This window comes from Accipiter gentilis, chromosome 23 (genome assembly GCF_929443795.1).
Source record: "Accipiter gentilis chromosome 23, bAccGen1.1, whole genome shotgun sequence".
NCBI lineage: Eukaryota > Metazoa > Chordata > Aves > Accipitriformes > Accipitridae > Astur > Astur gentilis.
Window position 1 is genome coordinate 2287048 of NC_064902.1, and position 13437 is coordinate 2300484.

The following is a 13437-nucleotide window of genomic DNA, read 5'->3' on the forward strand; positions in this document are numbered from 1 at the left end:
AGATGAAAGATTCTAGCAACCACAACAAATCTATTCTTTTCTGCTTGTAAATATTCCAGTGAATCTTAGTTGGTTCTGGGCAAAAAGAAACACATGGCAAACTTTTCAAAATACTGTTTTATAATGAAATAAAACTTTGTCTATTACTGTTTGTGGGAGAACATGAGGTTGTACGCTGACGACCTCACCACGGCACACTACAGGCTGCTGTGACAGTGTGCAGATTTAACTGGCTCATCTCAGGCCCCCTCTGGACCAATTATCTGGTATTGCTTGCAGTCTGTGAGGGACATTTTGTCTGGCTTTGGTAACCAAAACTGATTGTCACCAATCTGTATAAAGGAAGATCAGGAAGCCAACAAAGCTAGTTTTACAGAATAAGCCAAGAAGGATCTATACGTCCCTGTGATATTTTACTATAGGCAAAGGAACTGAGGCTAAGAAGTTGGGTAAATGGAGGGGTAAAATTGGAATGTGGCCAAGGTCTTACATCTGAGGATGCCTCATCTGTTAGAGTATGAACAGTTTTGCTGTAAGTGGATCTTGTTGCTAAACACCTTTGCATTCAAACTCCCTTCCTCGATGGCAGAACTGAACAAGCTTCAGGACCGTATGTTAGAGCTTTGAGATAAAAGCTTTGTGATTAGTTACTTTTAACAGATCCATTACCAGTCTGTGGGGCTGTTGTCACGAAGAGCTCAGGTGGCTTCTTGTAAAGATCAAAGTCAATGTGCCGTTTGTCCCAGCTCCATCTGTCTCGTGACAGCACTGGCTCCATGTTAGCATGCAGAGCATTCTCCTGCCATTTCTAAATGCAAATTGGATCCCTTTAAGAAGCTAGGCCAAAATCACCAGGAAGGAATCACATAAAATAAGTTAGCCAGATTCTTGGGTAGCAATCTAACAACGACCATAATAGGAACTTACCAAAGTCCAGACTTCACTACACAGGACCGTTTCTCTCTGTAAGTAGCTTTTCAATTTGTTGTGTTTGATACACATGAATAAGAACAAAAATCCATTTTGTGAGCAAGCTGCTGATACTCTAGTACTGAGCTGTTATCTAACATGCAGGCACTTAGAGTATACTTGAGAAATACCTGGCAGGGGATTCAATTTCATCTTTATATCACATTTCTCTGCAGTAGTATAAAGGATCTGATGCACTTTCCTGTATTTCATACACAGCTACTAAAATCGCAGGTGAATGTGGACCATCCCTCTCATCCATGTGATTCCGTATAACATCCTCCTCCACACAGTGAGACTGTAATAGGATAGACCCATTCCAAAAGCTAGCTAGTTATTTATCTTTTCCCAACAGTAAGAAGTGGGCTGGCTGTACAGAACTGCCAGAACAGTGAGAGCTATACATCATCTCAAGGAGGATATTAAAGCACAGTGCTTTGAGAAAGCAGAAACTGCCCTAGTGCTTCTAAAAATACAATCATTAAACTACTGGGGCCAAGAGTCCAGGTGTGCCGAGAAACCAGGTGAGAGAAGCAGCAAGTGCACTGGAATCGTGGCAGGAATATTCATCATCACAATCGCAAAATAGAGTTCAACTTTCTGTAGTCCTCTGACTACCCACTGCTGAAATACCAGTTCAATTTTCTCAGACAAACCTATCCTTTCTAGGCTACAAATTAACTCCCACTGTCTGTTGTTAGCCCTGTACTTTCACTGTTTTACCTAAAACCATGCCATTAAAGGATAGCTGAGTCACTGCTGAAACTGTATGGAGATACTTTAGGAAATCAGAAGAACTCCAAGAATCTTTTTGCCTCCCAAGGGATGGTGTTACAGAAGACAGCCAGACTCTGTGTTTGAGAAGAAAACCAGAATGGTTGACGAGGCAATGTATCAGAACCAGACTGCTTCAGAATGAGATCCTAATAGTTTTTTGCTTTTGTTCCACCTTCCAGGTAACATGAATGGTAAGTTCAGAATCAATCTATCTACCATCTCCACTGTCCAATATAATGCTGGTCTTGCCCATGAGGTCCCTGCTTGAGCAGAGGAGCCTCCTTCCTCTTTTCTCTCAGCTCCACGGCTAGCACTGACGCTACACATCTATTGGTACTGCCAGGTTTCACTTAGTGTCATTCAGGGTAAGATGTCAGCTCTCTTCCCCTCTCTCATCCCATCAGTAGGTGCCAATGGTCAATACAACATACTGATCAACTGCTACACCCACAGCGAATATCACCATCCCCCGTTTATCTCAGTTCAGTAACTCCAGTGTCAGTCATCAGCAGCTGCAGTGTAAGCCAGCTACTCCTTTTTCAGCCTGTTGGTTTTTGATCGGGTACTGCCTAGTTCCCCTCCTCTTTTTTGCCTCTTCAGCAAAAGGCACCAGCTATTATACTGTACTGGCTGGCTTTGGTTACTCTCGGTCAGTGAATCTTCTCCGCTCCTTCGTGAGAAGATACATTCTCCAGCACAATGGATCAGAAAAAAGCACTTTGTTTTCACCAACCATTTCACTTCAGCTATACTCTAACCTTTTTGAGAAACTACTTTAATTTGTATGAAAAAAAGATAAATAAAGCCTGAAAATTAAATGAACATGTACACATAAAGCCTGAACATTAAATGAACACATTCTTGCAAGATACAACAACAAGCCTCCAAGCATTCAGCTTGTTCCACTCTGTGTTGTGACTGTGTTCAATTAATTTGGTAGAATTTACTGATCCTGCACAAACCCCCCCTGTTCTATTACCTTTATTTCCTCACCTTGCCAATTCTAATGCAAATTTTCTTCCTAATGGCAGACTATGTGTGCTTGAGTATGCACAATGCTGAAGACTGTTCAAAACATGGAATTGTAAACTAGTCAATTTGGTGACCCAGTAACACGGCAGAAAACTAGAAGCGAAATAGTAAAGAACAGGAGAAGGGAGAGAGGACACAGGGCAGGAAGAAACTGATAGAGAACACAGTGGTGGAGAACAAAGACCCCATAAAACTGTATACAAAGCATAAATAAAAGGTGGAGGAAAAATAAGCAGTGAGGGAATTTGGAAACATGAAGGAAGGCCACAACTAGATTGGCAAATCATGAAGAACAGCCCAGAACCATCCAGAATGCAATATTATGATTTTTCTGACACTAGACCACACCTGTAAATGTAAAACAAAGCACTCTATAGTCCATTAATACCTGTTAGTACCCAGTTAATATTGTCAAATGGGTTTTCTGTATGTGTTCAGGGTAGAATTTGTGTATCCAAATTGTCACCTGGATAAGCTAGGTGCTGATGTACCCAAATTGCAAATACGGATGTCACCCTCAAAAGAGCTGCCTAGACTGTACCCCTCAAAATAGACTTCCATATGTTAAAGCAGCCTGCCTCTTTCAAGTCTGCTAAAATGCTTGAGTTCACTTGGGACCATTCATTTAAGTTTTCTGTTACCTCACTTAACTCCTCCAGACGTGCTTCATCAGGCATCTGAGGGTGCAGGTTGCTTTCAATGCTGCTCTTAAATCCAGGAAATACAAATCCATATGGTGACAGCCACATACTCTTGGATTTTGCAGAGAATTCCTTACAGGCAGCAACCACATCCACTGGGTCAAACGTGGCTGACAGATACTCATGAGAATAAGTGAATCTGTTCTTTGGTTCCTACCAAAAAAAAGATTTGTTGTTGTTGTTGTTGTTGTTGTTAATGTGAATTCCCCTTTGCTGGAAAAGGAGTCCATAAGGTACAGAACCAGTATCATATCTTTCCTCAAGACTGCAAGTAATCATAGATCAAAATTATACAAAATATGTATCATTAAATATTTTTAAAAGTTTTTAAATTTCATTATATTATGATCCAGTGATGGATTTAATGACAATTGGTATAATGGGATCTCTGTAAAATAATTACAGAAATAAATATCTTTAATATTATTTGCGCAAAAAGGCAACTGTAGTTCATACTGTCTTCATGGTACATCATGAACAGTTTTCACAGAGCTACAGTAATTTCCATTAGCTGATAAGAAAACAGCATTTGTTATTAAGATTCGAGCCACCTATTCCAACAAAAGCAGATAAATGTGATTTTCAAATGTGCTTTTAAATGTGTTCTTCAAATCACTTAATACTGCATACACTGACGCTGCAATTCCTCAAATTCTCCCACGTATAAATGTGTGGGACGAGAACTGGAAGTGAACACCTAAGTTATCAAAGTCTGCTCTCAAAATGACAGCCCAAGTCTCGGAGATGAGACAACTTGACTATAATGAATGGATTAAGAGCAGAATTTTACACAGCAACAAAGAATACCTCTCAGACTGAGATCCTTTTGGATCCCAACTTTCCTTCCTATGCACTAACATGGGAGTTACTAGTGTGAAACTATTTAATTAATATCTCTTTTTTAAGCACTACACAGAGCAAGCCAAGATTTTCCAGTTATGTGTCTCAATTTACCTTTGCCATTTCCTGGCGAAGATGCTTCTTTGCAAGTTCTGCAGAATTCAGGCTCTGAGAGCTGTAGTTAAAGACAGATTTGCCATCAACAGGAGAAATCCTGAAAGCTTCAAACTTTGGCTTTTTCATCTTTCTTTTGAGTTGGCATACAGCACCAATGTTAGCCTGCAAACAGAGATTACATGCGATTTCTGTCTGAATTGGGAATTCAGAGTGTTACGAAAAAATTATAAACAATCAAATGATTCTGTAAATATAAAACCAACTTCAACAAAACAAAAAAACCTAAAAAAAAATAAATCTACACATAGATTTATTACATAACAGCTCTTTGTTAATAAAATACTCTACAAAAAGACTCTATTAAAAAAAAAATAGCACCACTTCACCCTCGCATAGGATATTCTGCAAGACTAATTGCAGTAGATTGGAGGCGAGCACTCACCAGAGAATGACTTCTACTTACAGATCTAATAGTTGTTCTGGAGAGCTGATGATCGTCATCTTCAAATGAAATAAGATTAGTTCTTTCATTTTTATGATTCCATTAACACCCCAGCAAATACAGTGACATGGGAAACACCATTCATTAGAACTCTTCAAATTTCTCTACTGACACAGTATAATTAAACCCTAATACCTATTCATTGACTTAAAAACATCATTCTACTGTGTTTACAGTAATTACGGCTTTGAATTCAGACTCTGCCATAATAGGCAATTACAGCAACCGAGTAAAATTGCATTTTGGATGTCACTTCCCTGTGACATCCACTTCCCCATGACATCCACTTCCTCCCCCCCCCCCCCCCCCCCCCCTTTTTTTTAATCAAAAAGCCTGAAAGGTTACCGTACCTACTATTTAAAAAGAAATTCATATTTTCTTTTCTACAGAGGACTTCCCAGTTCCTCTATTATCCTCCTGATTCAAAAGCATGTATAAAACAAAACGTGGTTAAAACACGTACACTGGGAAAACTGCTAACTTTATACAAGTAACAAAATAACTCTACACTTAATCTGTAGAGAATGATTAGGCCCAAGAGCTCTGCTGCTCTCATCCTCCTATGATGTTATAAATGCAAGTACCAGGAACAATTATTTAATGATTGTCTCCTTTTCTAGCCTTATGTAATACTCCTTTATCAACAGACTAAGACTGAAAAAGGAACTACTCAGGAGTTAAATTTCTTCCAGTATCTCCAAGACAGTACCCTTATACAGGAACACAGATTTCCACATATCAGGCAAAACCTCTTTGTATTAAAATATATACAGGAAAAAATATTCAGAACTATTCTTCACAAACCACAGGATGGCTAGAGCCCTCAATTAAGCAATATACTCCAAAATCCAATTCAGACTCCCAGGAAACATGCAGGATACTCCTTCTTTGATGTCTATATTAACAGGAAAGGGTTTAGTTTCAATGCATTTTCTCTGAGGCAACAGAAGGGGTGGGTGGGCACTGGTAACAAGCGAGAAGAGGTTCTAAAATTCTTCACCATTTCCTTAAAGCTCAGCTCAGCTCTGTCTGCAACTGCTTTTTTTATTTAGTTAAGAATAAATGCCATCATGGTTGCCCAAAGGCAAGAAGGTCGTTCACACGGCAAGAGAAGAAAGCGCAATTTTCACATGAGCTTAGGCGGCTTGGCCCCCTGCAAGCATCTGAAGCATGGATGACATGCTAAAGCACAATGGGGGAGCTCTGGAGAGGAACGAGACAAAGAAAACTAGGAACCAAACCCAAAAAGAAATTACAAGTCCTTTAATCTGTTTCCTTACCACTCACACAGTGTGTCCTCCTTGCAAAATAAAATTACCCTGCACTTTTTTATCATGTTTCTACAATACCTACAAACACCCTACCAAAAGTTTTTCAGTCTAATGAGTTTTTGTTTCAGGAGATGAAGGAGGTGTTGATTAAGGATATGAAGTTTTGCAACTGTGAGGCTTGCCTCTCACATATTGCAAACTACTCACCACAATATGGTTTCTCTCAAAAGACATTTTGTCTGCTATTTCTTTCTTCCGCTGCACATACACTTCATTGTAGTTATCTACTGAAGAATATACTGCCTGTTTCACTCTGCTAACTTTTCCTGGTACTGTACAATCATCAGAGGAAAATGAGAGTAAAGGAGGTTTCTGAGTGAAGAGATCCTCATCAGCTAAGGGAACTCCATACTCGTGACTCAAGGCTGCGATCATCTCTGCTGAGGGCAGCAGATCCCCATGAATTACTTCCCTCAGTCTCTTGCTGTGACAGAGGGAATTGAGCCTACAAATAGACACCAACATTTTATTAGTTTACAAAAACTTTACTGCAATCAAATCATTACAGTTAATATTACTGTGGAAAAACTATACAACCTTCTTGAAACTTCTATTTATTAAGAAGCTCAGGTCAGTTCACGTATGCTGGCATTTAGCAGCAATAAAGAAGTTTAGCAGTTTAATAAACCTACTAGGAATATTCTAGGAATGTTGCTGGCACTAGATTTAGCTGCAAGTTAATGATTAGTTGCTGAATTTCTCTAGCCTGGGGCTGGAAAGGCAATAAAGCAAATTCCCTCCATGCACACTGGTTCTAGTGTGTGACCCATATTTATGTTGAACGCCCACTAAAATCCATCCTGCCTTACCTCTATTTTACATCTTGTTCTGATCAACTTTCATTCTACATGCCATTCATGACGCTTGCCTCACATGTGATTTCTGTTTTTTCACTAAATTTGGCCTGAAAAGACTAGTGTGAACACAAAACCAGTTCTAAATATATGACAGCTACTGAGCACTATACACACACTTCATACCTATGCACTTAATTCCATTCTCAGCCTCCCTGGCTCAGGCCATAGCAGAGGCCATGAAATTAAGTGACTCACCTGATAGCCAAACATAGTATTATGATTCCTTGCCAAAAGTGGAAATTTGTTAATCATTTATCACATAGCTATTCTTTATTTGAGCAGAGTAACTTTACAAAGTACTGTAAAAGAATTCAATTGTAAAATTACTACAACATTATTATCTTACCATTACTTCTGATCAATACATGCAACTGATAACTTTAATTTCAAAGTTGCATCAGCATTAATGACGCAAATAGAGTTTGTATTGGTACGTTAAAAAATTACATTGGAGACTGTGCATATGGATCACATGCATTAGTTTTCCTACAGTTAAAATTACTTTCCTGGCTAATTCTAGCAGAAGGAAATGTTATCAAGAAGCAGCAGTTTCTGTTGTGCACACATGAAACCACTGACTGACTACAGCCAACCGAAAACTAAAAAAACCCAGGAGTTCTACAAGTTAGATACTGCTCCTGAACATAGTTTGAAGTCTGTATACTCCAGTGAAGAATTTATTTGTATTTCTCTGAATAATTACAGCCACAGCAGAATGAGGGTACGGCAAAACGACCTAACACCCAAAGCCTGGCAGACACGATTCACCAGTCTGTGATGGTGGGTTGCTGAAAAGAGCTGGTGTCTAGAAGGACATCGTCTCAGCCACAAAAGATGCTTTCACTGAGGTTCTCTCTAATTTTATGGCAACGAGTACTATGAAGTATAGTAATCATTCCTGCAGCTTCACTTCTCTCTAGTGGAAAAATAACCCCTGCATTTAAAATTATCCCAGCCATCCCCAAACCTTCACTTTCACTGCAGGAACCTGAGCTGCAGCTATCTAGCAAGTTGTGTACAGCAGCTAACCTGCTGATTTAATTTTCTCTTTTTTTAGACAGGACATACTACAGTAAAATTTCACAAGAAAACTAACTACCGAGCATCTAAAAATATGCAGTATTATGTTATTTTCTACCTCAAATATTGCCAGCACATAGGTTAAGGAAGAAAGGTACCTACCAACCGTCATCAAAGAAAAAAAAATAAAAAGGGACTTTTAAGGACATCACAGTGATGGCCACCAGTCACCTTCATATTGTATTATTTTTTTCCTCACCATCTCACAGAACAAACATGAAACAAATTACAGATATGTGAAGGGGTACCCAAGTTACATGCAGATCATTAGAATGAATATACTTCAGAACTTGAAGTGTAAAGCCTGGCTCTTCATTAGCTCAATGAAGTTAAATTTCATTAGTTGTCAGCAAATAAACAGTTCTTGCACTTGAATAGGTCAGCCAACAAGGGGAAACAGATAGGTATACTAAACCAGCCTGCTAGATTAGAGGTGTACTGCATTCATTTTTCAGCAACTGCCTTGACATATGCAAAATAAAACTTGTAGCAGACAGGTAATCCATACATAATACACATTATTGAATATGTTTTACCAAAAAGCAAGCATGTGGGAGGGCAAGGGGTAAGGCTGCTATGAGATTGCATGTATATTATTGCACGTTAACAAGGTTTTTTTGTGAAATCAGACTGATGTCTAGGAGACATTCACTCTTTCTTGTCTCAGGACTAAATGTCCCCATTCATTTCAAATATGCTTTGCAGGATTTCATTTCAGAAGTTAATCTAAACAAGCCAGTCTATTTCTAGCAAGAAAGAAAGTAATCACAGTTCATCTCTGCTCCCTAAACCCAAGTTGCTCATACCAAAGATGGATGGTACTTTTTTCCACCTCTCAACAGATGTGTCTTAATTTACAAATAAACAAACAAAAAAAACACACGTAGAAGATTTTTCATAGGTTAGTAAAATAGATAGATAGAAATGTATGCACCTAAGACTTCACCCACTTTCTTTTTCTTTAAGCCATCTCACAAGGTGTAATCCCAGAGATGCTTTAAGGCAAACAGCTGTGGATACCTGCATGCCGACAAAGTGAGCAACCTGGCAGAGATCCAGCAATAACTCATGCAGCAAAACCCCCAAACAAAAAGCCGGGAACAGGAAACATATTCTTCCGACTCTCACAGAACTCTTCCTTTATCTAGTTACTGTAGGAAAACAGCTCTTAGAATTCCCCGCTTAGTTTAAGGGACTTTCTGGCTCTACCAAGTCCTATTTGGCCTCCTCCATTACTCCATCCTACATCACCTCTACGAGAACAGAGCAGAGAAGTAAATCCTTCCTAGCTGATGCTTCTGACACCGGAATCTTCTCTTTCTTCTATTTGTATTATATTCAGATATTTTCTTATATACTATCCTACTGATCCACCTCTCTTCTTTACAAATTATTAACTCCTGCCCAAACTAAAAGTGGGCTCACCAATACCACGTTGTCAGCAGTTAGAAAACCATGCTCTTCTGTCTTACCACACCTGATCTAAAATCTGAATTACCCATCGGGCCCAGAGACTGCTTTCATCAGGGAAAAGAGTATTATTTTTTGTATTAACTATTCACTCTACTTTGCTAACATCTCATTTCCTAATTTCTCGACTATGAATCTGGACGAGCCATACCTGGACAAGGCTTGGAAACATGCCCAAGGAACCATACCTCTGACATAAAGCCGAGGCTGTTTCATTATAGCGAAGAGGGGCCGACAGAGGCGGAAATGATAAAAGAATGCTTCCAGGTCTGTATAGCGGCGCTGACGGAAAGACAGTTGTGAGTTATACAGTATTTCCAGCTGTCCATCTTCATGTCTGTAAGTTCTGTAACAAAGTACCCCAATCACAAGGTTAAAACAATCAGCCCCTATCTCAGGTTTCCTCAGCTCTGCAGCACAATCACTCTCTCTAATGAAACTGCTCTGCTTTTGTCCGTTAGATGGAACCTCTTACGGCCTTCGCTTCACATGAACTGTTCTGAAAAAATTATTTTGGACAAAATTACAAAGCAAATATCAAAACTCTCACAACATAACTGAGTTGCATATGTTTTCTTTTTAAGCCACATGGCAAACATCTGAAAGGAACCTCACCTCAGTTCCATCAGTGTTGTGCCCTTTAACACCCTTATTACCGCTACAAAAGCATTATATAAATATTTCTACTACAAAGACCAAAATTGATACTGCAGCAATAAAACAAAGCTTCAATTTGGGTTATAGGTGAGCACTGACAAGAGACAACCTTTCATGCAATAAATAATTACAGTAACTGCAATGAAGTGACTTGCATTAAAAAAACCCAAACACAACAAACCACCACAGGAAAGCTTTAAAAACATGCTACAGTGCTGGAAAAAATATAAATTATTTTTTAGGCATGAAATTTGAGTGATACATTCTCTTTGAATTTGTCACATTTTCTCCTAAACTCAAAAGAAGAAACATCTTGAAGTCCAGCTTCCTCATAGTGACCATTTTGTTTTAGATCCCATTAAGTGTTTTTGTTGTTACTCAGAATTGGCAGATTATAGTGCTGTTTCCACAAACCAAGTAGCAGCTTAACAAAAAAAAGTACTCGCTGCCATCCTTCTTTTAACTTTTAACTTAACATGGATGATCTGTGGTGTCACGTGATAAAGATGAGAAGATTATGCCTCAAGTGAAGCAGCCACTGGGACTCATATCCACTAAAACGTCACAGAAAGCATCAGCTATCTAGTTGCCCATATATCTTTGTATAGAAAGGGATGGGGGAGGTATAAATCAAATTAAAATCTCTGAATCTAAGGAAATAACTGATGAAAAACGTCAAAATCTCCTACCTTTCAAGGTGTCTATCCCATAGTCTCCTGATTGCTTTGTCTTTTAATCCCTCCAAGACAAGGACATGAGTTGCTCCATCCAATAAGTGAAAACCAGTAACAATATCCAACTCAGAAACTTTCTCAAGTGTGGTTTTCAGTTTTGATGCAGCAAGAGCCATTCCGATTGAGTGTACAGGATAGCAGTCCAGCTGGAGGGCTTTAGCATTGATTTCTGTAATTTCTTCCACCAAATCATGTAATAAAGATGAATTATTGTAGTCAAAAATGTAGATTATACAACCATATGGGCAATTCGTGACTTGAGCATCAGCAATTTCTGCATGCATTCCCAACGGCACAGCTATTTCCACTCTTACTTTCAAAAGTGAGTCTGATTCCAGATAATGTCCCATAGGTAGCAGGGAAGAACTACTCACTGATCCTGTTCTCTTCTTTTTTTCATCCTGCTCACTGAAAGCAGCTGCATTTGGAGCTGAGCAGCTACGAATGGGAGCACTGATAGCCAAGTACTTTCTACCCAGCAATAAATCAGTTAGACTGACTTTAGCTACCCCATGTGGATGCCACACTTTGCTCTTTGTAAAAGAATTACAGATTGTGGATTTGCAAGCAAGGAAGCTCACCTTACCCACTTTTTCATCTGCATCATCTTCCCCAAACAAATAGGGGGTTTTTGTGTTGTTTTCCATGTTTCTATCCCGGTCATGAACTTCAATCTCCAAAGGTGGACCTCTAAGACACCTCTGTAATTCCCCAGGTTTCATCGTCCCTGTTAGAAGTACATTAACATCCTTAAAGTAGACGTGAGTTCCATGGACTTGCCCATGAGTTTGATGAGGTGGAAAGTTATGAAATTTGTATTTGCAGTAGGTGGGAACACACAATCTCTAAAGAACAGAAAGATGGGGAGAAACAGATATTTGCAGCGTTAACCTTTTTCCTTTTTATTTTTAACCTCGCAGAACAATCAGCTTTTCTAGTAAAGAAGGTATGGGGGGATGTACTTTGTAACACAAACTATGGTCTTCCAAGGCAGCAGAGGCCATTCTACATGTCTGGATCCTGGGTTTTGGAAATACACTGTCCCCTTCATTTGCCTGTCCTCAACTTTGACGACTTTCCAAATATGTCTGAAAAACTCTCGCTGTTTCTAGATCATTAAAGGAGCATGCTGGGGACTGCAATGGCTCCTAGATCTTTTTTTGTTTCTCTTTATCCATTCATCTGTAGGATTCGAGGCCTAAAATAAATGCCTATGGCTAGAAGTTATGAAATTCAACAAGTATCCAGAGATACTGTAGGGAATGGAGATACTGTAGGGAATGGACTGTATGATCTTCATTATTAGCCATTTGTTTACAAATCTGGGGAAGCAAACAGGGGGATTGATTCCACAACACTTGTTGCGGTTCCTCCACGTTAGCATCCATCAGCACTACAGCAGCGTGCGTGGAGTGGAGGCTACCTGTCGAGGACTACCCCGACACCTGCAAATCTGAAGCAGTTCATTATTTCATACAGTATCCCACCTGCGAAGGGAAACAAAGTCAAAACTTCTGTGGTCACTCTGCAAATCACATTAGAAACTACAGAGTGGTTTTTTCTCCATTATTTATTACGTTGTGCAGTTACTGACATTTTCCCTGTTTCTCTTCGTAAATGCTAAGCCAGTTCGCCTAGCCTGTCATAAGCCCTGCAGTGTAGAACTCCACCACAGAACTATATGCGCCATTATAAAGTTCCTGACATAATATTATTAAACTATTTTCACAAAAACAATAACAAAACATCCTACTAATGTGAACCAGATCTTTCATATACTATTCCCTTATAATCCCACCTCAGACAGGGATCAACAAAATAGCTCCTGAAATCAAAGGTTTTTTACTTTAATTTCACTTTCACATCAACAATATAAAATGCTCAGAAAAGAGCCTTTTTAAAATAACATTTCTTTAAGCCTAAAAATGCAACCATTTGATAAAAGAACGTACTTTCTAACTCATCTCTTAAAATTTACAAATATAAGACCAAAAACTTTATATTGTCACCAATATAGAACTTCTTTCGTGCACAGCATTTTTTAAGGTGTGAAACATTTGCTATTCTTTTAAGTGAAATAATATTTTTATCACAGGAATAGAAGTTGTCCTAACAAGCAAGTCAACACACACTGACCTGTCAGCAAATTTCAAACAATATAGCACTGCAGCTGAACTAGATCTTCTCTGGTTTACTCAAGATCCACTGCTCGGAAATCAAAATAGGATAACTATATATAAATTATTGCCCTTGGAAAACACAAAGATTGCCTATGATATGTAGGCACTAATCTGGCCACATGTTTTTCAGGAAATATGTTAGTCATATTCTCCAATTTTGCTACTAATAAGAAAAATTATCTTTAAAACC

The 13437-nt window shown here is 38.9% G+C and overlaps 1 protein-coding gene across 9 annotated transcripts in view; it reads right to left on the bottom strand.

Annotated features, from left to right (window-relative positions):
- Positions 1-13437, bottom strand: part of CFAP92 (cilia and flagella associated protein 92 (putative)) — a 130479-nt gene that overhangs the window by 6035 nt on the left and 111007 nt on the right. For 8 of the 9 annotated variants that reach the window (XM_049826639.1, XM_049826640.1, XM_049826644.1 and 5 more), the window contains 6 exons: positions 11023-11912; positions 9828-10022; positions 6417-6714; positions 4434-4598; positions 3420-3632; positions 670-808 (listed from right to left, as the gene is read on the bottom strand). In XM_049826639.1, the coding sequence (XP_049682596.1) occupies positions 670-808; positions 3420-3632; positions 4434-4598; positions 6417-6714; positions 9828-10022; positions 11023-11912 (1900 nt within the window). The remainder of the gene's footprint in view (positions 1-669; positions 809-3419; positions 3633-4433; positions 4599-6416; positions 6715-9827; positions 10023-11022; positions 11913-13437) is intronic. The other variant, XM_049826647.1, reaches the window with a different exon arrangement.